Source organism: Podarcis melisellensis, assembly GCF_964234715.1.
Source record: "Podarcis melisellensis genome assembly, chromosome: 4".
Lineage (NCBI taxonomy): Eukaryota > Metazoa > Chordata > Lepidosauria > Squamata > Lacertidae > Podarcis > Podarcis melisellensis.
The window spans coordinates 71,840,484-71,866,941 of NC_138531.1; the positions used below are offsets into that span (position 1 = coordinate 71,840,484).

General features: G+C 41.5%; 2 protein-coding genes across 2 annotated transcripts; both read left to right on the plus strand.

Moving 5' to 3' along the window:
- Positions 1-3,112: 3,112 nt before the first annotated feature.
- On the plus strand, positions 3,113-12,603 carry TIPRL (TOR signaling pathway regulator). Its single transcript, XM_081908564.1, has 7 exons — positions 3,113-3,404; positions 4,438-4,617; positions 5,184-5,283; positions 5,403-5,534; positions 6,418-6,513; positions 8,126-8,188; positions 9,742-12,603. The coding sequence occupies exons 1-7, from the start codon at positions 3,304-3,306 to the stop codon at positions 9,874-9,876; spliced, it is 807 nt and encodes a 268-aa protein (XP_081764690.1). The 5' UTR covers positions 3,113-3,303; the 3' UTR covers positions 9,877-12,603.
- Positions 12,604-14,045: 1,442 nt separating this feature from the next.
- On the plus strand, positions 14,046-25,731 carry SFT2D2 (SFT2 domain containing 2). The gene is made up of 8 exons (XM_081908593.1): positions 14,046-14,314; positions 17,841-17,927; positions 19,791-19,876; positions 20,316-20,397; positions 22,359-22,394; positions 22,483-22,541; positions 24,100-24,129; positions 25,667-25,731. Exons 1-8 carry the CDS (start codon positions 14,252-14,254, stop codon positions 25,704-25,706), a joined length of 483 nt encoding a protein of 160 aa, XP_081764719.1. The 5' UTR covers positions 14,046-14,251; the 3' UTR covers positions 25,707-25,731.
- The last annotated feature ends 727 nt before the right edge of the window (positions 25,732-26,458 follow it).

Here is a 26,458-nt window from a genome sequence, read left to right on the forward strand (position 1 = left end):
TAATTACTTGAGGGATATCTTGAGTGATTTCTTGAGTGATATCCTGAGTACCACTTAGGTGGGTCATTAGGTGTGGATTAGTTGCTAATGACTTGGTATATGACACATCCCGCTTGCCAGACATCTGGAAATTAGCCCTCCCCACAAAAACTGACACCAGATCCAGAGGCACACAGAACGCCATCACCAATCAACCACACCAGACCCAAACCCAGACCCTCTCCACAGATAAATTACAGACACCATCCAGTAGCCAAACCATGGTGGCACCTCCGGATGCTGCACCCCCCTGCAATCCCTACACAGATCTGGCTGACACAGGCCACAAAACCACAGCTCGCCCCTATACACGAAGCCAAGCCAGAGCACAACTAAGTGCAGTACAGCCATCTTCTCAGAAAAACTCTTCACAAAGTTCAAGAGGTCAAGACACAAAGACTTTAGCAACTAATCCACACCTAATGACCCACCTAAGTGGTACTCAGGATATCACTCAAGAAATCACTCAAGATATCCCTCAAGTAATTAAGGAACAAAAGAAGAAAAGGCACACTAACCTGGGAACTTCCTCTCTGCCCAGAACATTGGAGGCTATACACCACACCCCCTCAACAGTATTTATAGGAACTCAAACACTGAGATCCTGCTCTGTTCCAGTAACAAGAAGCCGAAAGCACCAGCCTGAAGATGACGAGTGAGACCTCGTCGAAACGTCGCCTAGACACCCCAACTTTTACACGGGAAGACACCCGAGGACACCAAAACCTGCATTCCTGTACCCGTGAAAATCTACGAAAGCATATATATATATATATATATATATATATATATATATATATATATATAAATTGACCAAATAGCATAAAAATGATCCGATCTAGATTCTTCCCTAGTTACTTTTAATTGATATATAAGATGCTCAGAGAGAGCTATATCCCAGACTATACCAAACCAATAATCAATGGAGAGAGGTGAACAAGTTTTCCATTTGCTGGCCGTTGACATTCTTGCCACCACTAGTAATAGAAAGATGAGTGTCTCCTGTTGCACAAAGTTTTAAGGATGAAAAGGCAGTAAGAACTGTGTATATCACCCTGAACTCCTTGGAGGAAGATTTTATAGTCTTACAGTTGAGTTACAAATTCTACACACTTCTTTGGGGTTGTGTATAGCATGGATTAGCAGCTAGGCTTTTGAGCTGTTGAAAGACGACTGGATCTGGCAGCTTCTGAGTACATATGGGTTACTTTTGTATAGCTGAGTAACAGCAACATGTAAAAATGAGTTTCAGCTATTCTGCAATAAGAAGAACCATATTATTTGTGAGATTAAACATTCTTAAATTGTTAGAAAAAAGAAAATTTATGATGTACAGTAAATGGAGAAGAGTCCTGTGTAACAACATCTATAAATATGTATCTGGACTCAGCCAGTCCTGGCTGTAAGAATAAGGCTACTGCGAACACTCAAGAGCTGGCCTAATTTCATCTCTGAAATGTGGAAGAGTAAGATAAACATGCTTTCTAGCCAAAAGAAAAATCCTTTTGCTCACTGGGTGTTGGAACAGAAAACTCTGTGGTGGGTGTTTCCTAAATGCAGTTAAGCTGCTGGCAAGTGTTAGAAGACACAGAAAAGTTAAAAGCAAGCATTTCGTGTATGTAACATTTGATTGGTTTTGTTAATAAATGAAGAGTTATGATGAAGTAAGCGTTTTGTTTATTCGGTGTCTTTCCTTGCTCTTCTCTACCCACGTAGCTCTATCCAACTGGCAGAATTTAAAGCACCACTTCATTCCCTATTTAGATTAAATGATTTAGAGAGTAAATAGAAACTGTCAATTAGGCAGTTGAAGGAACAAAGGAAAAGTATGTGCTTGGCCAGAAAATGAAAAGATAACAGATTTTTGATGAATGTTTGACACAGAACTCTTATGGAACAGAGGGATATGGAATATGAGGGTGGGTGTCCACTGGAGGATTTTGCCACACCCTGGGCAGGGCACCTTCAACTGGCCATCCCTTAGCCTGGACAACAGTTGCTGCTCCTTGTTCTCAGGGGAAGGCAGTCTGGTGTGCTGGAGCGAGAATGGAAGAAGGATGAGCAGAAGCTGCTGCCTCCCCCCATCCCCAGGGGAACATAATAAATTGCCATATACCAAGTCATTAAACACTGATTTATAAGTCGTCCACAGCTCACTTCCATAAAGCAGCATGGTTAACTGGCAAGCCTGGTTGACCTTGATCTTGGTTGTTAGCATCACATTCTCCCACAGCCTTTTGGAGAGGCGAACCAATACCATAGCTGCCTTGCCAATAAGATTGTCCTCCCAGTGACGTCTACGCTGGTTTGGTCACATCCGCAGAATGGAAGATGGCAGGATCCCCAAGGACGTGCTCCACAGGGAGCTGGCTTCAGGCACTAGGCCGGTTAGCAGATCAACTCTTCCAAATATGTCTACAAATGTGACATGAAGGGTGGCAACATTAACCATGCCCTGTGTGAATTCCCTGCAGACAGTGCCTAGAGAAAGACAGTCAGTTTGTGTATCTACAGCAGTGGTAGCAGTTCTCAACCTGTGGGTCCCCAGATGTTGTTGGGCATCTTTAAAGGCATGGGAGCCTGTCGGCCACTTTTAAAAACAAAACAAAACCCTGTGCATCTTTTGGGTAGACACAACGATTCTGTCGAAAACATTGCACCTATGGGTTACATACACTCCCGGGCTATTTCAAAACTACATAGCAGATAGAAAATGAACGGCCATCACTTTAAGCATGTCACTTTCTGTTTAATTTCTGCTTTCTCTAAGGCTTTGGAGAGGGCAGAAACTCCGCACCCACCAACCCGGTGGTGTAACCCCTGCGAAGAAAACAAACGAGGCTCTCATCCTTGTTTAGTCTCTTTTTCCCTTTGCATGGGATTTGGGGAAAAGGGGGAGCAACTATTGCAAACGCCTCATCGACAAAGGGCCTCCTTGCTTGAGTTTCCACACCGATTCATATGCATTTGCCCCGCACATGGGAGACGGCACCGACTTCAACCAAGAACCGGAAATGTTACTAGCAAAAGACCGCAGCCTCTTTTGCAACGCACATGTGATGAACCCGGAAGCGGAAACAGGGTTCTTTCTGGTTCCGGAGGCGGCTGTTTGGGGGAGGGGGAAAAAAAAGCAACAACAGACCCCGTTACTAATTCATTCCTCCGACGGCTCCTTTTCGGGGCTTTCCTCGTGGAAGGGTCTCCGCAAGTCGCTCTCTCTCTCTCCCGCTTCTCCCTCTCTATGCTACTTCAGTCGCCGCCAACATGATGCCCGTATTCAAGAGCAGCCGGAGAGACTTCACTTTCGGGCCGTGGAAGCTGACGGCCGCTCGGACCCACATCATCAAGTCGTCGGAGGCCGAGAGGTGCGCGGCGGGGGCCGGGGATGCTAGGGAACACTGTCGCCAGAGCCTTCGCTTCTGGGTCGGCCGAGCCCTTCAGGTTGCAGCAGGCCAGTTCGGATGGCCGGCGGCTTTTATTGATGGGATTTCAATGAAAACAAGCCCGGAAATCTTCCTGGGCGGCTGAAACGTAAAGTGACCCCCTCCCCCGACCAACAGCCTTTTCCACTTTCCTAAAAATCTCACCTGAACCCAAGTGTGCAGAAAACAAATGCTTTGCAGGAGGGTGGGGATGCTTGTAAGGTTTCTGAACTGGCATGCTGTTTTAAGTAATCAAGTTACAAGTGGTACCTCGGGTTACATACACTTCAGGTTACAGACTCCGCCATCCCAGAAATAGTGCTTCAGGTTAAGAACTTTGCTTCAGGATGAGAACAGAAATTGTGCTCTGGCAGTGCATCAGCAGCAGAAGGCCCCATTAGTTAAAGTGGTGCTTCAGGTTAAGAACAGTTTCAGGTTAAGAACGGACCTCCAGAACGAATTAAGTACTTAACCCGAGGTACCACTGTATAAGGTTTCTGCCAGATGACTAAGCCCTCTGATCAATCAGATCATATACACTTCACCAGTTATTTATAAGTGATATGTTTGTAGTTTACTTTCTTGCTTTCTGAGGGCTGCTTCGTGTGCTGCTACATTTGTGGCAAATCCTCTTGTTAAATGCTGACGTTGATCCGACAAGTGTATTTGTGGTGCTCATGTGCTGTTAAGGTATTGTAGTAAATTGCGACCTCCAGTGAATTAACCTCTTGTGGTCTAGCTGGGGACTTATGAGACAGACCAAAAATGAAAGGAACGTACATGTTTGGAGAAGGTTAAACTCTCCAGAGCTAATTTCATCTTAAATAAGCACAGCTGATTCAGTGTTACTATATTTGGAATTACGGTAGATGTGGCATATTGTAATATTCTTCAGAACAAATTATGTCTCTGTTTTAAATTATGTGGTAAGTGTGAAATAGTTCCAAAGTGACATACCTTTTTTGTTTCCATACAGATTAGCTGAAGAACTACACATGCCTTGTGTTCCAGAAATGATGTTTGGAGACAATGTTTTAAGAATTCAACATGAATCTCTCTTTGGAATAGAGTTCAATGCAACTGATGCCTTAAGATGTGTAAATAACACTCAAGGTATGGTTAAAGTTGCCTGTGCAGAGGAGTGGCAAGAAAGCAGGTAATAAGATATAAGATTAATCTAATCTAATATGACAAATTAATACATTCAGCTACTTTGGAGCAATAGCTTAGATTTTTACTTTTTATGTCACCCACTTGAGATGAAACCTGAATAAATGCTTAATGCTTGTCACTTTCTCCCTTAACATAAATAACATATTATTGTACATTTTCTCTTTCCCTTGAGTTACGGTTTTTGAGAATGTGATGTCAGGGAACCACCCACTAACAGTGTCTCATATATTTATTACTTCTTGAGTCCACAACTTTAGTTATGATGAAATAGGTTTCTGACATTTCTGCTTGCTAATACAGATGTGCTAGCCAACAATGAGCAAAAAACTTGAGCAAAAATAAATAAATTACAATATATGATTTCTAATCTAGAATAAACAAATCTGATATTGTACAGCTGATAATGTTATGTCAATCTTCAACATCTCTTGGAATTTGCAAATATACAGGCAACATTTCCATAGCCTCTATAAAAAACTGGGTCTATCAGTAGAGATCCTTTGGTTCTGAACCTGACATGCTACATAGTTGTGTATCTTTTTCCTTGAGGTCTGAGCCTGAGCACACAAAGGAAGTTGTTAAACCATATGACTGGACCTATACAACAGATTACAAAGGAACTCTTCTAGGTGATACGTTAAAGTTAAAGGTACGTTCTTAATTCTGCTATTAATGGCTGCATACTTTGTAGTACTAAGCAGTTAAACAATGTCTGAAGAGCACTCTTATAAAAAAAACATAACTTTTAAATTATTTTGCCTCTTCCAGGTTTCTCCCACAACAGAACATATAGATACAGAGAAACTAAAAGCCAGGGAACAGATTATGTTCTTTGAGGAAATACTTCTGTTTGAAGATGAACTTCATGATCATGGAGTTTCAAGCCTGAGTGTAAAAATAGTGAGTTCGGTCACTTTGTACATGTTATATCTTACAGTAGGAAATGTCTTTAGAGTTTGACTGAAGGAAAAAAACGAAAAGGTGTAGTGCCCCAACTTACATTTCCTTCTCTGTGTTAAATATATTCCTTTAAGATGTCAGCTAATTCTATCTCCCCGCCCCCCCCCAAAGGCCAACAGAAGCTCAGTAATATATTGGTTTGTGTATAGTACTTGTAAATTGTTTAAAAGCCTATTTTGACATTAAGCAATATAATACAAAATAACCAGTAATGATGGGCTGGATGCAGTTTCCATCTCAACTTTTGCTTTGCTTAAGACTTTGAGACAGGAAGGATATAGCTTATGAGGTTCCATTAAAAGGACAAGATTATTATCTTGTGAAGGCTATTCCGATTCAATTGAAGTTCTGTACTGATATTAACTTGATACTAACTTGCAGTAGGCACTTTATTATTTTTGTGCAATCTGAGATGCTGTCTGAAGATTTAAATCTGAGTTTCTGATAATAATTACTTTGTAACAATGTATATTCTGTAACACTAAAGTTGTGATTGCTATGCATGTTGTTGTTTTTGTAAGACTTTGTATTAAAACTGAGTACAGGTCAGACATTTTAGTTCAGCTTTACTCTTGCATAATATTTACATTTTTAGAGGATAAATATCCACAAGAAAGTATTTTAGTTGAACAGTGGAAAAAGAGCTACACACTGAAGTTTTTTTTAGGACAAACGCCGGCTCTCTCAGCCTATAGAGTGAGATGAGCGCCGCAACCCCAGTGTCGTCCGCGACTGGACCTAACGGTCAGGGGTACCTTTACCTTTTAAGAGCAAAATATTGTAGATGTGTGCAAGTGCAAATTATTTTTCCTGTTTTTCACAGAGGGTAATGCCTTCAAGCTTCTTTGTGCTCTTGAGGTTTTTCCTGCGAGTTGATGGTGTGCTTATCAGAATGAATGATACAAGGATTTATCATGAGGTAAGGAAATCCTAATATGCTTATTTTGTTTTGAAGACCATAAAGTGGTTAATATTTAGAAATGAAATGCCATATGCTGTGATTTGTATGTTTATTATTATTATTTATATTGTCTAGCCAAAGCCATTACAAAAGATATATATATATAGAGAGAGAGCGCTCTTTAGCGATATCGCGATAGGTGCAGGAAGATGGCTTCCTATTTCTTAGGAATTGTCAATCTAGTTTGAGTAGGTTCCTGGAGTCTTAAGAAGACTAAGTACAGACTTCTCTGCACATGATTTTTGTCCTCTTAGAACTGTGTACCCTTGGTAGATTTATGCAAGGGCATGGGGGGGCAGTTGCCCTGGAGTAACCATAATCTCTGGTTTCCTAGCTTTCTTTTTTTAAAAAGAGTAAGTTCCTAGCATTTGTAAATCCTGCAATATGAAGCAAAATGTAAAGTCCCTTTTTGGGGGGGGGCTAGCTTGCTCTCTCCCCCTTCAGTGTTCTCCCTCCCCCCCCCAAAAAACCCCTGCAGGTGCCTATGGATTCATTGTCATAAGTACTGATGTGGAATCTTGTAGAAGAAATGCCTTTAAACTAAACTATTCAGGTTCATTTTTAAACACATACTGCTTTCCATACCCATCCTAAGGCAGTTGACAACCTTAAAAGACAATCCAGTAAACAAAAATTCAAAATGAATAAACAAAAATACACATTGCAATAAATGCAAATTAATATACAAATTAATAAATTCAGTAACCAGAACATTTGTCAAGTCTAGATGTCAAGTTCAACTGTCAAGTTTCATTCATGTAATGAAACAGTATCTGTAAAACTAGACAAAATAATTCTGTCACTCACAAATGATATGAAAAGATTGCTTAGGTATTATTTCAAATTGGTCTTGCTTGATTTAGTTGGTTCCATACGACCTGGGTAATTTTCATTACTTCAAGGATATTGTTGGTGAAAGACACAATTGGTACATTACTTGTTCAGATTTGTAGATTAGAGGATGTCAAAAACTCATTTTCATTGAAAATGATAGCGATTTAAGGTCTGATGCAACAGATTTCTATTTTAGTTTAGTCTAAATGGTAATGGGAAAAGCATGTTTTCAAATCCAACCATCTGCGTTGTCAATTTACATTTAATTTCTGTGTATTCACATTTATTGAAGTAAATCTGGGAATCTGATGTGAGATACTCACGTAGTGGAAGTGGCCCCCAGTTCCAGTCACCACACAGAGGCAGCTTAAGGTCCAAAATATTCTACTGCTAGGAAGATAAGGCTTTGCAGATACAGATCTAGACAAATGCAAAATATTTTTGTTGTTCCAGCAATACAAGATGTAATACAGACTCTGAGTCAAGTACAGACTCACTGACTGACAAATGAACTGATACAACTTAAGCACCTCTATACTGGTAGTTGGCACTGGGCAGTTGCCATAGCAACTGGTTTGGCTGATGCTGCTCCTGTTGGCTTATCTCATACAAGGAGTGATTTGTGTCCGTGACGGGAATTAACCTCTTCCCCATGACCAGTCCTTCCAACATGTCTGTCTGTAGAATCATATATTATTTTATGCAGTTACATTTCAGCTGTTTTCTTTCTTACTAGGCTGATAAACACTACATGTTACGGGAATACACCTCGAGGGAAAGCAAAATATCAAGCTTAAAGGTATTAACATTTTCCGCATGAGCGTCTTTCTCTTTTTTAAAAAAATATTTTTTATTAACCGACCAATCAAATCACATCACATAAATTCTGAATTACAAAGCTGAATGTTAAATTTTTGTTGAGGGGACCCATATTTCAAGTTCCGAAGGGGGATTCCGATCAGCTTCTTATTACTGCATTAATGTCCAAATCAATCCAAATAATGTTCACAATTCTATCCAGTCTTATCTTGCTGTTTCCACATCTCATCTTGTTCGTATATTTTTTATTTTTTTCTTTATGATCTCTTCTGATAATCTCCTTAAGCAGATAAACACCAATTATAATCCTGTGTGAATTTTTCCGTTCGTCCAATCCTCATATCAAGATGGTTTCCATATATCACTGCTTTCATAAATAACATCACTCTTTCCATCTCTCAGATCTGTCGCTCTTAAGTCCCTCTGAGGAGTCTCACCCACAATATAAAAACAGCTCTATTCCTCCTCCCAGACTTAAGTCCTCCGACAGAACTTGCCAACATGACAATGGTATTTTTTACTGCGTCATTCCAAAGCTCTTATACTTTCCACAATCTTCTTAAAACATGCTTTGGTTAGAAAGTTATCTCCATACAGTCATAAATCCACAGCTTAAGTCATTAAAACGGCATTTCTGACTTGTGGGGGGGGGGATTCTTGTTTAATCACATAGAGAAAAGAAAGGAAAGTTTCCCCCCTCCCCCATCCAGTCCCTTTGCCATACCGAGCCTTGGTGAATCTTCTCATGATTTATTCTTGTTCCTCCGACCCGTCTTGTTTTTCAGAGATCTCTTCAGTTAGCAGTCTTTACTCCCCCTCCTTCCTTGAAATATGTGCATTCGCTTCCTCCTAATTGTTTCTTTTGAAGTTATTGCAGCTAGAGGTGCGGATCAGAGACAGCGTCCAGGAGCACCGAGATCCGCACAAGGGCATTCTGCCTAGTGCCCCCACCCCAAAAAATTCGGGGGTGGTATAGGGCACAGCAGGCAAGGGCAGCCCCCCGACAATCTTGGGGGGGGTAGGGAGGCTATTTACTCCCATCACAGCCTCCTAATTACCTTGTGCAGGTCGGAGAGATGTTATTGTCAGCCATCTTCCGATGCGCCCCTAGTGGCACCCCATGAGCGTCTTTCTCTTGTCAGTGTTGGTAACTTCTTGATGCAAATCACTTTTTGATAGGGCACTGGCAGATGCTACCTTTCATGAGCATCTACAAGGTTTTATTACTAGGGAAATTAAATTTAAAAATTATTTCGTGTAGTAAGACCTTTTTTATTAATAGTTGTTTTTTTACTGAGCTTTAGTCTCCAGGGTAATGCACTTTTTCACTACCTGAACATGTTTCTCAAGCTGCCCATTTATGGGAGAGAGACTCGCTTTGAAGCAGAAATTTGGTAGTGTTAATATGTGTAAAGGTTATATAAACAATATGAATAATTCTAATTTGAGCTTAGCAGTGCCCCTTTTAAGTGTGTATAGATATGTTTTCTCTTTGGCTGGGCTCTGCATAATTCTTTCTCTTTTGGTTTTAAGCATGTTCCTCCACCCCTTTTCACGGATCCTAATGAGGTTGCTCAGTATTTACCTGTCAAGGAGAACATATGTGAGAAGTTGGAGTTCCCCGAGAATTTGCATCCTGAATCTGAAGCAGCACCAGAAGGCACTTAAGTGGGATCTCCGTAATTTTGTGGACTCGAAACAGACCTTGTTCTGAGACCATGTAATGCCTCGGTCGTTGTCACTGAAGATTTATCTACTTGCTAGATACAGATCTATTTGGATGTCTGACTAAAATTTCTGTAGCTGTGGATGGGCAGGAGCAGGGACATAATTTCAAACCTTTGCTAATATTTTCGTTGTGTCTATTTCAAATGTGCCCTGAAACTGGTTCTGGACTGGAATTACCTGACATTGGAAAATAAGCCCACAAATCACCAGTAATTCTTTTGAGACATACAGCATTTCAAGAAAGTTTAGTGGGTTTAGGAAAAATCAAGACTCATTCATAAGCTCGTACAGCTACTACGAACTTTCTTTTAACATAGTCTTTTTTATACAAGGGCCTTGTTTCATAAGATTCATAGGACTAAGCACATTGGTAAGTTTTTGGATCTCAGTGGATGGTATTACTCTTTTAATGTATGGTGTCTGTCTTAAAGCAAGAAATACATGAGAAACACTATTTGGCCTTGTTCACATGCAACATTAAACCGTAGTTTACAATAAAGTGGTTTTGCATAAATGAGCTCTCCCTGGCTTCTGTCTGTGGCACACAGAAGAGGAAACAAGCCTGGGTTGGACATGCTGGAACATGTGACCCTCTGCTTGTGATTTGATTCTTGCCAAACCATGAGTGGTAAACGAAGAAGAAACCTTGGCTTCCACTTATGGTTGGTGTAGCTTAGTCAGAAGTGGTGGGTGATTTCATGGGTGAAATAACGACGTGTAAAGTATGGTTTAATTTGGTATGCGAACTAGGCTGATGCCTTCTAAATGAAACTAAGGGTAGCACTGTGTTGTATACTGCTCATGGAGCAAGATTTTACTTTCCTACCAAAGCATACCTCCAAAATCTCACCCTCTGGAGCAAACTGAGGATGCTTGAGGGGCTACAACGAGGAGAAGGGGAATGTGAAGTCCTGTTGTGTGAGCAAAAGTCTGTTCCACTCTCACAGACATCATTAAGTACAATACAATGACCGTTTCATAGATCTTGGAAAAGCAATTTAACAAAAGTTTGGAGGCAAAATGGAACTCGGTTTGCAAATTGGGGCTTTCTTTGCTCCTCGTCCTACATTCCGCCAAAAGCAACTCTCGAGGACTGAGGGTCCCTCAAAATGCAGTGGAACAGAGGAATTGGAAAAAATGGACAGGGCTTCCAATGTGCATGCAGAAGTCCCATTTCCATTTGTGCAAGATACCTTTGGATCCAAGCCAAAGAGTTGCATAATCAGTTTGGTCCAGTAGTGTTTCACGGTAGGTTGCTTTCTAACAGTTTTGATGGAGTTGGTTCTTAAGCAAGCTAGGCAGTTTTAATAGGGAGTAATCGTTGAAATGGATTGCACAGTACCATATTCTTGGTGAATGTTACCTCCCATTAAAAAATAATAATCCTGGGAGTTAATATTGATTACATTGCCAGAGTATATAAATTCATGAGATTCCTTTATATGGTGTCAGTAATTTACTTCGTAGTAGTCTACTTCAAATATGTTTAACTTGTAATTTTAAGTTATTGATATTTTAACTTAAAACAAGTTACTGAGAGTACTCTGCTACCAAGCCCTTTTCCTGCCTTTCTAATGAGCTATATATTTTGGATGAAAACCTGTGTTTCATGTCTTTTGTTATGGTGCTGTTGTTTTTTTCTAATAAGAGAAGAGATTAATTGTACTGATTGCAGGAGATGGGGGAAGTGTGTTGTGTGCTTTCCCACCCCTCCAAAGGAAAACTTAAGTTGGAATTCCCACCCCTCCAATGGCAGTGGAAGTTTAGAGATATTCTGCTAATAGCATATGCATTTCTGCTGCCATGACAGTATTTCTTCGGTTTCACATGACGGTGAAGAGTCTGAGCAACTGTTTCAGGCTTGCTTGTTTTTCTGTGCTACCAATTCATTTTTCAGTGGTGAGCAAGAATTTCTTTTTCTATTCTACATTTTCCCACTTCTAAAACCTATCTGCTTTGGAGTTTCAAAGCAGTCAAATGCTATGCATGTTTAATAGGAGTTCCCTTGAACATTGTAGGGCTTATTTCTGAGTAAATATGCATAGGATCGGAATGCTGAGTTTTAAAGGTGGATACCAAAGGATCAATGGTAAAAAGGTCACCACTGAACATACCTGCATATGGAAGACCTTGACTTCATGCAAATCACTCAGTGATGCAGTTTGCACTGCAAAGCGATTCTTCTAAAGAATTGAGTATGTATAACCTGTAAATAACATGCATGTGTCGACACCACAATTTATGCAGATGGTCAGCTGATTCTGTAATTCTTAGGAATATCTCAGTTGCTCATACTAACTGTTAATTTTGTTGGCTACCTTTCTCTTCTTTCATTATTATCAGTCATATAATAAACAGAACAAAGATGATGATTGCTTGACCTGGGGAAGGAACCCGGGTGAAAATACATACAGAAAGTTGAAGGACAAAGAAAAGACAAGCAAGTCTCTTGTGCTAAAGATACCCTCAGTATCTGAGGGTATCTTTAGCACAAGTCTATTGAAATGGAGGGAAATTCATTTCAGTGGGATTTGTGCAGAAGCAGTTTTAAGATTTTCACACACAAAGGCCTCTCGTATTGTCCTTTAGTCAGCCAAATAAGTGATGGGTTTGTACTATAACCAGCTGTTGCTAAATAAAAATGTATGCCACATTTTAATCTCTCAACTTCCAGTTGTCTTTACTGTGAGAAAGAAATATTTTCCTTAAGTAGCCTGGTAATAACATTAGATTGATCTAAAGCTCTGTTGTAGGAAGGGGAAACTGGTTCAGCTGTTCAATTGGACTCCAGTTCCCATCAGCCCTACCCAGTGTGGCCAAGGATCAGGGCTGGTGGGATTCCTGGTAGCAACATCTTTAGGGTCACAGGCTCACTACCACCTCCCTTATAGTGTCCATAAATTCTACAAGGGATTGTATTCTGTTAACTACCTCGATGGCCAGTGTGGACGCTATTACAAGATCACATGTGGAAGGGAATGTATTGACCGTTTATATGCCTGAGTTAAAACTGGGATACCACTTAAACACCCTGTTTTCTCTCCCCATGTGTTATTTTGCATACTATACCCTAGTGCTGTACATCTAGAAGACAGAAGATGGCACTGTCAACCTTCAGTGAAAGGAGCAGATGAGCAGCTGTGGATCTTTACATTTAGTCACATCTCGTTTAGCATTAGGAAATGCATATTGGCATCTAACATGAACATTTTAAAATGAATAACTGCACAATTAGGTTTGCGGCCAGTGTGGCGTTGCCATTTTACCCTTCAGTCCCATGCTATGGTCCAAACAAAAATCATGAGAATCACTATCTATGTATGTTAAGAAAGCTTTCAGTGGGGCAACAGTTAAAACATTTTAATGATTGGTAGCGTGTATATGCTACAACCACATTTACACACTGGCCCAAACTATTGACACTTTTTAGTAATTGGGTTTTGATTTTAAGTAACAAAAATCTACCTGGGGAAAATACTCTGAAAAATATCTTCTAACCCAGATTTAAATTTCTTTTTTCTTTTTAAAAGCAATGCTAGGATTGCACCTGATCACCATGAGTTGTGAATCTGGGTTCCATCTCTCCCTTAGCCTGCTTAAGCTGCTATTTCCCAGTCAGTGTGCAAAACAGGAATACTAATCAATGTGCCCTGCCAGTTATTTAGGAAGACACAACATCTTCAAACCAGGAGAGGTCTGGAGGGTGGCAACACAAGAACTGGCCTTTTCTGCTGTGTCTCTCGTTTTATGGGATGCTATCCTCAGGAAGGTGTCTTCATTACATATCTTTATGCACCAGTCAAAAGCATTTTGACATATCTTTGGCTGTTTAATATTGTAAGGCCTTTTAAATGTGTTTGTGGGAAGGGAGGTCACTGGTTTTTGTTTCATGTATTTCGTGTTCTCATCTTGCATTATTATGTTGTGAACGGCCCTGAGATCTTCGCGTGAGGGGCGCTATACAAATTTAGTAAATAACAGCCATCAGCATAGAGAAGAAGGAAAGGGGGGCGGGAAAAAGCTTGCTACTCTCTGCGGAAAAAAAAACACAAGCGCAACCCGCCTACTACTGGACATAAACTCGGTTGCCACAAAGAGGATCGGAGGCGTAGTCGAAAGAGCTCTGCAACGCGCAGGTGCCAGGAAGCACCCCTCCGACTACATATCCCAGGATGCACTGCTCCAGGCGCTGAGGGAAAGCTTGGCGAGCCCCGGCCTTCCTCGATTGCTGGGAGTTGTAGTCTCCGAAAGGCTTGGGCGGCGAAGTGGAGGCAGCCGCGTCGGGAAGTGGAGCTGGCGAGGGGCGACAAGTGTCATGGACAAGCTGAAGCGGGTTCTCAACGGGAAGGACGCCGAGGAGCCGGGGCCACTGGCGGAGGTAAGCCCCGGGGGAGGGGGAAAGTGTGGGGTGAAGGAGGCTCTTTCCATGGCTTTGTCGCCCGGTCTGCCTCAGGCAGCTCCTTTCGCCGCCCCGGTTCCTTCTCCGCACCCCTAAGGCGCTTAGCCCCCCTCACCAATTTCAGGGGAGCAGCTGAGGCCGTCGTTGTTGATTGGCCCTTTTTGGCCCCTTTCATTCCTCTCCTTTCCTCAACTACCTGCTATTTCCCTCCCCCACCCCATAAAGGAAGGTCGCCTATAACCTTCCCCCGTGCCAGGGGGGCTTTCTGAGCCTTCAACTCCGCCGTGAGAGACCCTTCCTAGCGCCCAGCTCTCTCCCCCCTCTCTTGGCCAAAGTGCGTGTTGATGCTTCTCGTTTAATTGCTGCCTTCCTGCCCGCCCAGGTGTTTGGGATCTGACGTCACAAGCTCCAGGAAAAAAACCCCAGGACCCAAGCTCTCATCCTGTGTACAGTGTACACGCTAAGTACTGCTCAAAGCTCTCTTCGCCCCACTTCATTTGACCCGAGGGGGGAAAAAAAATGCTGCCTCCCCTTTTGGTACTTACCTGTTGCTGAACTGGACTCGAACCCACACCTTGCTTGCAATTCAGCAGGTGCTGAATAGGTGCACAGAGTCCACCCAGGTTAGGGCGGTTCTAGAGAAATTAATTTGGCGTTTATGCATCCGACCAAAGAATCATAAATTGGTTTCGCCGGTTTGTCTTTCAACAGATCACTTGGCTTAAATGCATTTCTTTTGACATACTGAAGGAAGAGTGAAAAATACAGGACAGACTGAATGGCTGCTTATCATGACAGCTATATATTTACTCTAGTTTCACACCCAGGATGCCTCTGAATACCAGTTGCTAGAGAGCAGGAGCTGAAGAGTGCTAGTGTGTTAATATTGCACATCTGGTTGGCCACTGTGAGAACATGATCCTAGGCTACGGAAGGGCACTTCTTGTACTGTATTCTTTTGTGCTCAAGGGACGAAGGCCAAAGGGAAGCTGTGTCATAATTGTTTACTACTAACGGCACCCTGGGTAGAACTTGCAAAACATAAGGAGATGGAAAGCGAAACATCACTCTCTCAAGGTGTATCTTTGTGATAGTTTGGTATGTTCTAAAACTTAGCCTGCAAGCTTTAGTTGACCAATTAATGCAGATTAAATCAATACTGATTGGTGAAGTCCATAAGTAAAACCTGTTTTGGTTTTGCTGCGTAACTGTGATAGGGGGCTAGAAAGAAAAAACTATGGGCAGCATTTTCTTCCAGCAAAGGTGCCATTTCTTGCATAAATGGAAGTGCATTCTGCTAGCACAAAGTCAGCTCGGAATGCAACCCTTGGCATCAAAGTAACCCCCAAAGTAATTCAACACAATAAATGTAGGCTTAATTGGGCGGCGGCGGCGGCGGGGGGGGGGGGGGCTTTTAAAATGGTGGGATGAGCGGTGAAAAATTATTGGATCCTCTGTGGTTCTTATCCTTGCTGCTACTTGTGCTGTTTACTCTAGCTTGGCAGATGTAGCATGATATTCTATTCCCAGTTTAACAGGACTAATCTTGCTGTAGGGAGATAGGATAGGCATATTTCTTGTGTGCTCTGTTTGTTTGGTAAACAGCTTGATGAGTACTTAATTACCTTTTTTTTTGTCGGTGTTAGAGCATATCAAGAGTAAGGGAGTCTTTTAAAATTCAAAGTGACTTTAAAAGTAATGTAAATGGTTAGAAAAGTTGGGTAGTTGTACTGCATTTTATTTTATTTTTAAAGGGCATTGCATAAGTGCTTCAGGAGATCAGTAATACAAAGTTCACAAGATGAGGCTTATCATGTATGTTTGTGGAGAGAGTTGTCATTATCACTAGTGATATACCTATGACACTTGCACAACCACAGTGCTATGCTGTAGTTTCAGCAGCAAGGAGTTCACCTCTGAATGCCCTTGTTAATAAACACACCTGGGTTGGGAAAACACAACATCCCTGCAGGAAACCAGCAACCTTGAAGTTTGCATCTGGAAGTATCTAAGTTAACATTGATGTAGTCTGGCTGCTAAGAGACTTTGCTCCATATCAGGTAGTCCTGGGTTTTCATCTCTGCTCTGCCATGAACTCACCAAGTAGCCTTAGGCAAGCCCTTCGCTCAGCCTCAGTCCTCATCTCCGTTTGCAATCTGATGGATAATAACACTCATGTAACTTACAGGGTTTTTGTAAGGATTGCAACTAGATAACTGAAGCTCTTTGAACACTTGAAAATGCTCTAGACATGTTGGGTATGATAATCTTTATTTATGTCCCAGGATGATCTTAGTTTAAATTTAGTTTGCTTTTTCCATCAATTTATTATCAAAATACAATAATTTTGAACAAAATAATTTGTTGCAAAATATACAAATAAATACAAATACAACAAAATATTTTGGAAACATAGGATCAGTTCCATTCTACTTGATAGCATGCTTTAAATTCTGCTTGCTTATCATTCTGTGCCTCCCCCACCTTTTTTTCCCTTCATTTTTCTTCTATGGTATAAATTAATTCTTTTAGCCAGGATCCAAAGAACTACTCCACTAGTTAGGCATGCCAATGAGGCTTTTGATGCCCAGATGTGAAATCACTTGTGAAATTAACAGCCCATCCAATGCTGCGTTAAATATGGCCAAACTATTTTTCATTTCATTTCATTTTTTTAAAAAAAAGGTAATTCAAAGTGTCTGGTGAGAGTGATCACTTTGGATGTGCCTAAAATGCTTTTGATCTCAGGTTTTTGTTTCCATGTTTTAGCTGCTTGGATTTCAGACAACTGCATATTAATTGGCTGATGTTATATAGATAAAAAAACTAAATGGTTTCGCTATTCTTGGATTTTATAACAATGACTAAAATGACCCAAATCTGCTTTTATTACAGGAATGCCCTTGCTTACAAAATATTTATACTTCGATAGCTGATAGAAACTTTATAGTATTTTCAAAACTATATTAAGTCATAAGAAGGAATTAGTAGAGTAGAATCAGACATAATACAACTATCTGAATACATTTGTTATAATAGTTGGAATTTTTTCTAGTATTTTTTTTAAAATGGAATCCTCTTTGGAGAAACTTGGCACGAAACTTTGACTATGCGAAACAGTTGAAATGGATTCAATACACTCTTTGTTTTTAATATTAGAATAGAAATAATGCTAATGGCCAGGGAAATGTAGCTGCTTTCTGTAAACATGTGAAAGGAATAAGCTCAAAGTTGCCTTGAGTGATGATTAATAGAAGCTGTTGTCGAAGCAGAAGAAAATTGAATATTGCCTTATATTAACATTGAGGAAATGATATCTGTTCATAGAACAGATAAGACGAGGCACTTTTCACAAAGATGTTAGAAGCATGTTTTTAAGTTTCCTCGTGTAGTGAAGCTGCTGGGAGGAAATGAAAGCAACTGGCTGTATATTGATGCATGCCTTTTTAAAACCTTGACACTACAATTTTAATAAGACTCTCTCTTTAAAAAAAAATATTTCCAGGTGATTGATGCATCTTCCTTAAGCTGGAGTACGAGACTGAAAGGCTTTATAGCTTGTTTTGCTATTGGCGTTCTGTGTTCCATTCTGGTAAGAGCTTTCCTTCCCCACCTCATCACCTTTTGTTGGATAAAGTTTGGATTTCTTGTATAATATCTTCCACAGTGCAAGGCAACCATCCCCCCCCCAGCTGCTCAGTATTGCACTCAGCTCTATCATTGCTAAAGGAATATAAAATTTTTGACTCCATGAAGAGTAATCACGGTGACTGATCTATCCCCTTTTATTTTCACATCAGTTGAGATAGTGCAATCTTTTATATGCTTGCTGTGGAAAAGGTCCTACTGTAGATTAGTAGGGTTTACTCCAATGTAAATGTTCACGGGTGACGCCAATTTTGTGCGGGCATACTTCCTCTTCTTTCTCCTGCAACTCCTATGAGTTGTCCAAATCTTCTCTGGAGGGTTGAAGGACCTTCTGAGGAGGATTTTAGGGGTGCAAAAGAGAGAGAAAAGCAAAGGGAAGACCTACAAGTTGTACAAGCAGAAATCCATTCTGCATCATTAGATGCCACCTTGTACATTTTGCAACCTAAATGTACCGTATTTTTCGTCCCATAGGGCCCACCGGCCCATAGGACACACCTAGTTTTTTTTTGGGGGGGGGAATAAAGGGAAACAAATTTCCTTTATTTCCCCCCCAAAACCAGGTCGGGGAATCCAAACCAGGTCGGGGAACAGCAGGATGGCGGTGCTCCACCTCCCCGCTGTCCCCCGAGCTTGTGGGCTGCAGGCTGCCCGGGAACTCCCGCAGGGCTCGCAAGGCTTGCGGATACCTGCGCGAAGCACGGGGCGCCCTCCGGAGGGCCCCCATGCTTCAGGCTGCAGGCTGCCGCCCGCAAGCCTTGCACGCCCGGGGGGAGTTCCCCCGGGCACGCAAGGCTTGCGGATAGCTTCCTGGAGCCTGGAGAGCGAGAGGGGTCGGTGCGCACCGACGCCTCTCGCTCTCCAGGCTTCCGCGAAAGCCTGCATTCGCCCCATAGGACGCACACACATTTCCCCTTCATTTTTGGAGGGGGAAAAGTGCGTCCTATAGGGCGAAAAATACGGTAATTTGATGTGGAATATTGGTTGCAAGTTTTCTGCAGTGTCATGAGAAGCCTGTTGTTCAGAGAGAAAATACAGCCCAAACCATCATAAATTCTAAGACTGGAAAGACTAATAACAATAATCTCTATAATATCCTTTGTGTAAATTTGACGTGTTTGATGCTTTAGGGATACTTTCAAGCAACCGACAATAAGCCAGTGATTTGATCTTTTTCATTCATACTTGGGATATCAAATCCTTCTTGATGGGTGGGCAAGTCATAAACTTGTATTCAGTCATCGCCTTGGCTAACACACCTAACCGTCATGATACTGGGTACATGCAGCCTGCAGTTCTTGTTTTCCCAGTGTGGTGAGCCTGGCTTACTTAAGTGTTCAGAATACCAAGGACAGACTGATTGAATGCTGATTCAGTTGATTGTCTTGCTTCCCACTATTGCAGGATACTAAAAATATACACAAAACAGTTACACATATATATAGATGTGCATATATAAGTGTGTATACACAGTTTAAAACAACAGCACATACATCTGATCAATACAAAGCCACTACAGAAAGCAACTTGGGATCATGTTGCATGACTCCCAGCTTGATGAAATCTAAATTTGAAATATTATTGCTTTTAGATGAAATATTAAGAGGATTTTTCATGAAAGTAAAATAATAGTAACATATGCTATTTTTAAAATAGGCTTTGACAAAAGAAAACTTAAGGCAACACATTTTATGTGATGATGAATGAGAGCAATCAAAATACTTATTTTCTCTACAGGTAATTGTTTTTACAGACTTTTTTTCCTTACAGTGACGGTGTATGTTCCTTCTTTTGTCTGTCTTTCCAGGGTACTTGTCTGCTATGGGTTCCCAGGAAAGGGCTAATCTTGTTTGCAGTATTTTACACACTGGGGAATATCGCGTCTCTTGGAAGGTAATCTTCTTTTCCTTGAATTAGTAGGTTTGCTCAGAATATCAAATAGGTGAATGAACTAAGCACTTCATTCTTGAAATATATAATCTTTCTCCATTTTACCATCAAAATATTTTACAATCGAAATATTTTGATTGTATCCCTCTCAACTCTTATTCCCTGTCTCATGTTTATGATTGGGGTTTAGCGAAACAGTTTAACTCTGTTGGCATGGCTTCTGTATTGCTTTTAATACTATATGATTTTACTACTTGTTTTCCAATAGCGTGTTCCCTAATTTTCTCTTATGAGTTATACTATGTGATTATAGTATCTTTGAGGTTAAAGTATGGTCTGTTTATGATTCCTACAATACAGTAATGGTAGCAGTTTACGCTTGTATAATGTGCATTTGTGTGTTTTGCTCTTAGCAGATGGGTTAAATATTTTTTTCTTATAGCACTGTCTTTCTTATGGGACCAATGAATCAGTTGAAAAGAATGTTTGAACCCACTCGTTTGATAGCTACATCTGTTATGCTTGTAAGTAACAAAACTTTTCTGTTTTAACTTGTATTTGAATTGAGAAGGCTATCGGTGTTAATGCTTTTTTTAAGGGAATTTGCTTAATTTTAAAATACAAGCAAATGTAGCACATAAAAGTACCTTGTGGTAAAATATCAGTAGTCAGAAAACAAGTCAGAAAACAAGTGATGCAAAACAAAGGGGCAGAATTTCCAGCATGTGTTTCTTGTAAAATAATAATAAAAAATTGTAAGTTCAAGTCTCATGAACCGAAGGAGCAGTTAAGGGAGGTGTGGGGAACCTCAAGCCCTCTCTACCTGGCCCTCACAAGTCTCCCTAGGCCACCCCCCCAAAAAAAAATTGCATTCCAAATGTTTCTGTCTTGAACTCTGGTAATGTGTCATAGTCACCTGGCTGGATGATGGTGTGTGACTGTGTGTGGAAACTAGCCTACTGTAGAAAGCTAACATTCATATTGAATATTCCATTCATTTTTGCCTCTGGCCTCACACACCACAGGCTACATGGTCTTGGATTGAAGAAGGTTCCCCATGGTTTGTTAACTGTGCTGGGATTGTTCTGTTGGTTCTTCTTAATATAGCTTACGTTGTAATGGGCATGTGGGCCTTTTGTAGCGCTTAATTATGTGCATTTATTTATAGGCAGGCTAATAAATAAATGATTTGTATTCCCGTATGTCCCCAGCACCTTGTACCTGGAGGGCTATTGTGTCTGTGTAATGATCCCATTTAGCTGTCATGGCAAATGTGTATCTTTAGACTGCTCCTTCAGAACTGGACTGATGTTTCTTAGTTACGACTGCTACTATGTTTGAGATGGGGGCTTTGTCTTTTTTTTTATTTGTGCTGGGATAATATACTAGAAATAGTTTGACAAATATATTGGACATATTCTTAGGGCTTTTATTGACCTCTGATTCATTGCAACTATATAGTGTGAGGGTGTCCTTATCGGTACATAACCTGCTAATTAAGTGGAGTATTTAATTAGGAAGTTCTGTAACAATAAGGACACCCCAACTTGATACACCTGGTGTGTCCTTATTGGTATATTGCTGAAACCAGGTCCTTTCTTCATGAGGTAGGGGCAAAAGTGTTGCCATAATTCCCTGGAAAATCCAAAATGCATAGGTCACTCATCTATTGCTGATCCTTGGGTTACTTTAAATTAGCTATAGTGTACTTCAGTACTATGGGACGCGGGTGGCGCTGTGGGTAAAACCTCAGTGCCTAGGGCTTGCCAATCGCATGGTCGGCAGTTCGAATCCCCGCGGCAGGGTGAGCTCCCGTCTTTCGGTCCCAGCTCCTGCCCACCTAGCAGTTCGAAAGCACCCTTGAGTGCAAGTAGATAAATAGGTACCGCTTTATAGCGGGAAGGTAAACGGCGTTTCTGTGTGCTGCGCTGGTGCTGGCTCGCCAGAGCAGCTTCGTCACGCTGGCCATGTGACCCGGAAGTGTCTCTGGACAGCGCTGGCCCCCGGCCTCTTAAGTGAGATGGGCGCACAACCCTAGAGTCGGACACGACTGGCCCGTACGGGCAGGGGTACCTTTACCTTTTACTTCAGTACTATTGGGTCAGATGTTCAGACTGACAGTGCAATCCTATTCATGTCTGCTCAAAAGTAAGTTTCACTTCAGTTCAGTGGGACTGTTGCTAATAATTAACTCAGTATAAGGCCTTCCAATATTTGTGTTCTCCAGGTGACTGATAAACATAAAAAGATAAAATACAGTATGATAAAATAACAATAGCATAAAACATGCAGTCTGACAATTTCTAGCACAGAGATGAATTAAACCAGACGATTAAAAAGAAGAAAAATATTCCCACTTAAGTATGCTTAGGATTGCAGCCTGGCACTGTAGTCCAGTGCTAAAAAAACCCCCCAAAACCATGTTCATCTTCAGTTACAGTTTTAATGTTTTGCTTATTTTAAGATTGTTTCTCCTCTCTTTTAGTTATGCCTCATATTAACTCTTTGTGCAGCTTTTTGGGTAAGTACTTGAATCTCCGATGTAACTATGCATATAAATTTAATGACATTTTCTTTGCTTGATTTATGATGATTTCTTCCTCTTTCAGTGGCACAATAAGGGACTTGCCCTCATCTTCTGCATTTTGCAGTTCTTCGCCTTAGCATGGTAAGTAATGCCCACCCTTTATGTCTTTTGGATTGTGAGCTGACAGGCAGGGACTGTCTTCATTTAATGTGTGTGTGTGTATATATATATATATATATATACATAATTTTAAAATTATACTCGTCTATTACCCCAGCAGGGGACGCAGGTGGCGCTGTGGGCTAAAGCCTCAGCGCCTAGGACTTGCTGATCGAAAGGTTGGCGGTTCGAATCCCTGCTGTGGGGTGCGCTCCCGCTGCTCGGTCCCAGCGCCTGCCAACCTAGCAGTTCGAAAGCACCTCCGGGTGCAAGTAGATAAATAGGGACCGCTTACCAGCGGGAAGGTAAACGGCGTTTCCGTGTGCGGCTCTGGCTCACCAGATGCAGCTTTGTCACGCTGGCCACGTGACCCGGAAGTGTCTCCGGACAGCGCTGGCCCCTGGCCTCTTAAGTGAGATGGGCGCACAACCCCAGAGTCTGTCAAGACTGGCCCCTACGGGCAGGGGTACCTTTACCTTTACCTTTATCACCCCAGCATTGTGAAGGCAGCCTGAGCTGTTGGTGAGCACACTGACTGAATGGAGATTTGAAAACTGGCCCTTGCAGGAATCCACCTCAGAGCCTGGATGGGTCACCTGAGTGGGCGGAGGAGAACAGCAGAGGAAGGCTCCACCTTCCTGCTGGGGGTGGTGGTGGCTTCTTCTCCCTCCATGTCTTTCTCCCTGGCACTGTGGGAGGCTTCTTTGGCAGGTCTAATGAAACAGAGGCATGGTGAGGTTGTCCTGAGCAGAAATTGAGGCAGGCAGGGGGAAATGTGGTCCTGGGGAGGGAAAAACTGAAATAAAGAGGGGTGGGGGGATGCTGAGCACACTGAGTAGAACTGGCTATCCCCTAGTTTTAATATATGTACAGTGCTTTGAAAATTTTAGGTGCTTTAGAGGTCGATATTATTACTATTATTATTTTATATTTATTAATAGCAATAGGTTTGTGTATATGTATAATAGGAGAGGTTTCTTTCCTCACCCTCTCTGTCACATATCTTTATAAAAAGACTGCAATAATGGAGCCCAATGTCCATAAATACACCGCCTCCTAAAATTTTCTCAACCAATTGCCATTGGGGATTCCATTTGGACAGGAAGTTTCTTATGAAAGTCTAGTTAGTTACCTTAAAGCAAGAGTCACCAAGGCCCGGCTAAACTATTGTCAACTTCTGTTGATCTTCCACATTCGGCCACTTTCCTCTTTCACAAGTGGTCTCCATGTGCGCAGATGTTGCTAACAACGAGAAAATGAGCTTATATTCTACCTTTCTCCCGGAAGGAGACTCTACTTCATGTGGAAATGATGGGAGAGGTGATGGAAACTGATCCTGACATGGATAGTTGGAAAACTAAACTGGAAAGCGAATGCTAGTTTTAATTTGTCAGTCACTTATCAAGCCACAATATGTGGTAGACTATCCTTGGCTTGGGCCATGTGTTATGCAGACTTGCCATCGACACTCTGTGGGAGAGAGTGTGTGTGTATTCGCCTGTTCTTCCTAATACATGTGTTTGTCTTCTCTCTCTTCTAGGTACAGCATTTCCTTCATACCATATGCAAGGTAATCTTGACCTCCATTTGCTTCAGGAGCGACCCAGGTCATAAAACATAAAAGGGGAATTTCTTCTGTGATAGGGATGGCTGGAAAAATCAATCTCCCTTTAATGCATTCTTCTCTGTATTCTCGAGATTACTTGCTATGTGGAATGATTGAATAGAGGAAGGGAAATATTTCACTCGTAGGGATGAAATAGCACTGTGTGATTGAAAATATAGAAAGCTCAGCACTCTTGTGAAACGTGTTTTATGATTAATAAATCACAAACAAATGTTTATCATTTAGATTGTTTATATAGTGCCATTACTGTACTTGAGAAAGTACAAGAGGCTAGGCTCCTGCCCTGAGGGCTTAAAATATATAATTTGATAAAAAGAGACAACAGAGGAAGTGGAGGCAGGAGCAAATAAGAAAAGAATGTGAGGTTATTTCAGATACATATTTCACTTTGGTTACAGTAAAGCTTAGGGGCTAAGGAGTGGAACCAAGTTTTCATGGAAAATGTTGGTTTTGTGGGAACAGAGAGTAGCAGCATTATATATTTTTGTTTGTGGCAAAACTACCCATAGATCTATGTTGAAAGTCTTTGTAACAATTTGCAGACAGGTAGCTATGTTAGTTTATTGCAAGAAAAAACAAAGTCTGGTGGTGCTTTAAAGATTTAAGGTTTTTTATTATGGCATATGCTTCATCAGATGAAATGTGATCCTCACTTGTACATAGGCTTGGATGCCACAGAATTGTTGCTGAGTCCCTGCAGGCCACCCAAAACCTGTATACAGTGGTACCTTGGTTCTCAAACTTAATCCGTTCTGGGAGTCCGTTCGACTCCCAAAACTGTTCGAAAACCAAGGTGCGGCTTCTGATTGGCTGCAGGACCTTCCTGCAGCCAATCGGAAGCTGCGTCAGACATTCAGCTTCCGAAAAACGTTTGCAAACTGGAACACTTGCTTCCAGGTTTGCGACGTTCGGGAGCTGATTTGTTTGACAACTAAGCCGTTTGGGAACCAAGGTACCAATGTATTGGCAGATAGCGCCACATACAGTCAGTGGGTTAACCACCACTGCTGAAAAGGGAAAAGATTAATGTAGAAGGTAGGGTTAAATAGCAGTGGAATGTAAAAGGTAAAAATGCATTATGAGACAGTTGAATTAGAGCTTGTGTATGCAAATTGACCCTTCACAGCAGCAGTGATTGGTGATAACAAAAAACACCTTAGCATTGTTGAGTGAAGTGGCCATATAATTAGAGCAGAACATTTGCAAAATGAGCATGGTGACCCTTCATACCTATAGTGGGACAGGAAACCATTGTCTCTATTCAACTCTATTCAACTATTGAACTGCTTGAGAAGTTGCAATTCGGTAGAAAGGATGGCTTCTGTCCCACTACAGGAGTTAATTTACCCAGCAGTGCTAAGATGATTCTGTTTGTCAAAAATCACTGCTGCTGTGAAGGATCATTGCTTATACATTTTAAATATTTGTGCGGCTTATTCAAATACTTAAGGGGACAGTGTATTTGTTTTTATTTTTGCAGGGATGCTGTGAAGAAGTGTGTCACCGTATGTATCACATAACAGAGACAAAAACTTGGTAAGTATTGGGGGGGGGGGAATATTGTGGTAAAATAGTTATATCCCCAGCTCCTTCTGACTATACTCTTAAGTAGCATACCTAAACATTGCTAGCTTTTTATTTTATTTTATTTGAAAATGTGTATTTAAATCTAGATTTTCAAGATATCTTACAAAAGAGAACCATAAAACAAATATAAACTGTCCTGTACAATGAGGACTCAACTACATTTGTGAAGTGTTTTATACACGTTATAACACCATGACACCAGATGGCGCTGTGGAGGCCCATTTTTCGCCAACGGGATTTCCCTGTATGAGGTTTACAACGCATTTAACTGAATCTCTTCTTTGGTATGTCTAGATTCAGCCTGTTAGTACTTGAGCTCCAGTCTTAAACAGTCTAACTCCCTGGAGCTTGTTTCTGGATAAAGTGAGGCAGCTTAATGATTTACGTATTTTTCGTCCCATAGGACGCTCCGTCCCATAGGACGTACCTAATTTTTTTTGGGGGGGGAATAAAGGAATTTCCCCCCTTTATTTCCCCCCCCCAAAAAAAAACCAGGTCGGGGAACAGCGGGATGGCGGCGCTGCGCCTCCCCGCTGTCCCCTGAGCTTGTGGGGCTGGCCGATGTCTGCCCCGCGTGCCGGGCGGCAGACTGCTATCCGCAGCGTGGGGAGCCCCGCGGGAACTCCCGCAGGGCTCCCCACGCTGCGGATGTCTGCCCGGCGCGCGGGGCGCTCTGCTTCAGGGC

What these genes read in the sequence shown, in the direction of transcription:
- TIPRL (XM_081908564.1), top strand. Translation starts at nt 3,304, where the DNA reads ATGATGCCCGTATTCAAGAGCAGCCGGAGAGACTTCACTTTCGGGCCG. An exon ending in AAGTCGTCGGAGGCCGAGAG is followed by an intron (nt 3,405 to 4,437) that starts GTGCGCGGCGGG and finishes GTTTCCATACAG; the next exon opens with ATTAGCTGAAGAACTACACA. An exon ending in GAGGAGTGGCAAGAAAGCAG is followed by an intron (nt 4,618 to 5,183) that starts GTAATAAGATAT and finishes TTTTTCCTTGAG; the next exon opens with GTCTGAGCCTGAGCACACAA.
- SFT2D2 (XM_081908593.1), top strand. Translation starts at nt 14,252, where the DNA reads ATGGACAAGCTGAAGCGGGTTCTCAACGGGAAGGACGCCGAGGAGCCG. An exon ending in AATATCGCGTCTCTTGGAAG is followed by an intron (nt 19,877 to 20,315) that starts GTAATCTTCTTT and finishes TTTTTCTTATAG; the next exon opens with CACTGTCTTTCTTATGGGAC. An exon ending in CTCTTTGTGCAGCTTTTTGG is followed by an intron (nt 22,395 to 22,482) that starts GTAAGTACTTGA and finishes TTCCTCTTTCAG; the next exon opens with TGGCACAATAAGGGACTTGC.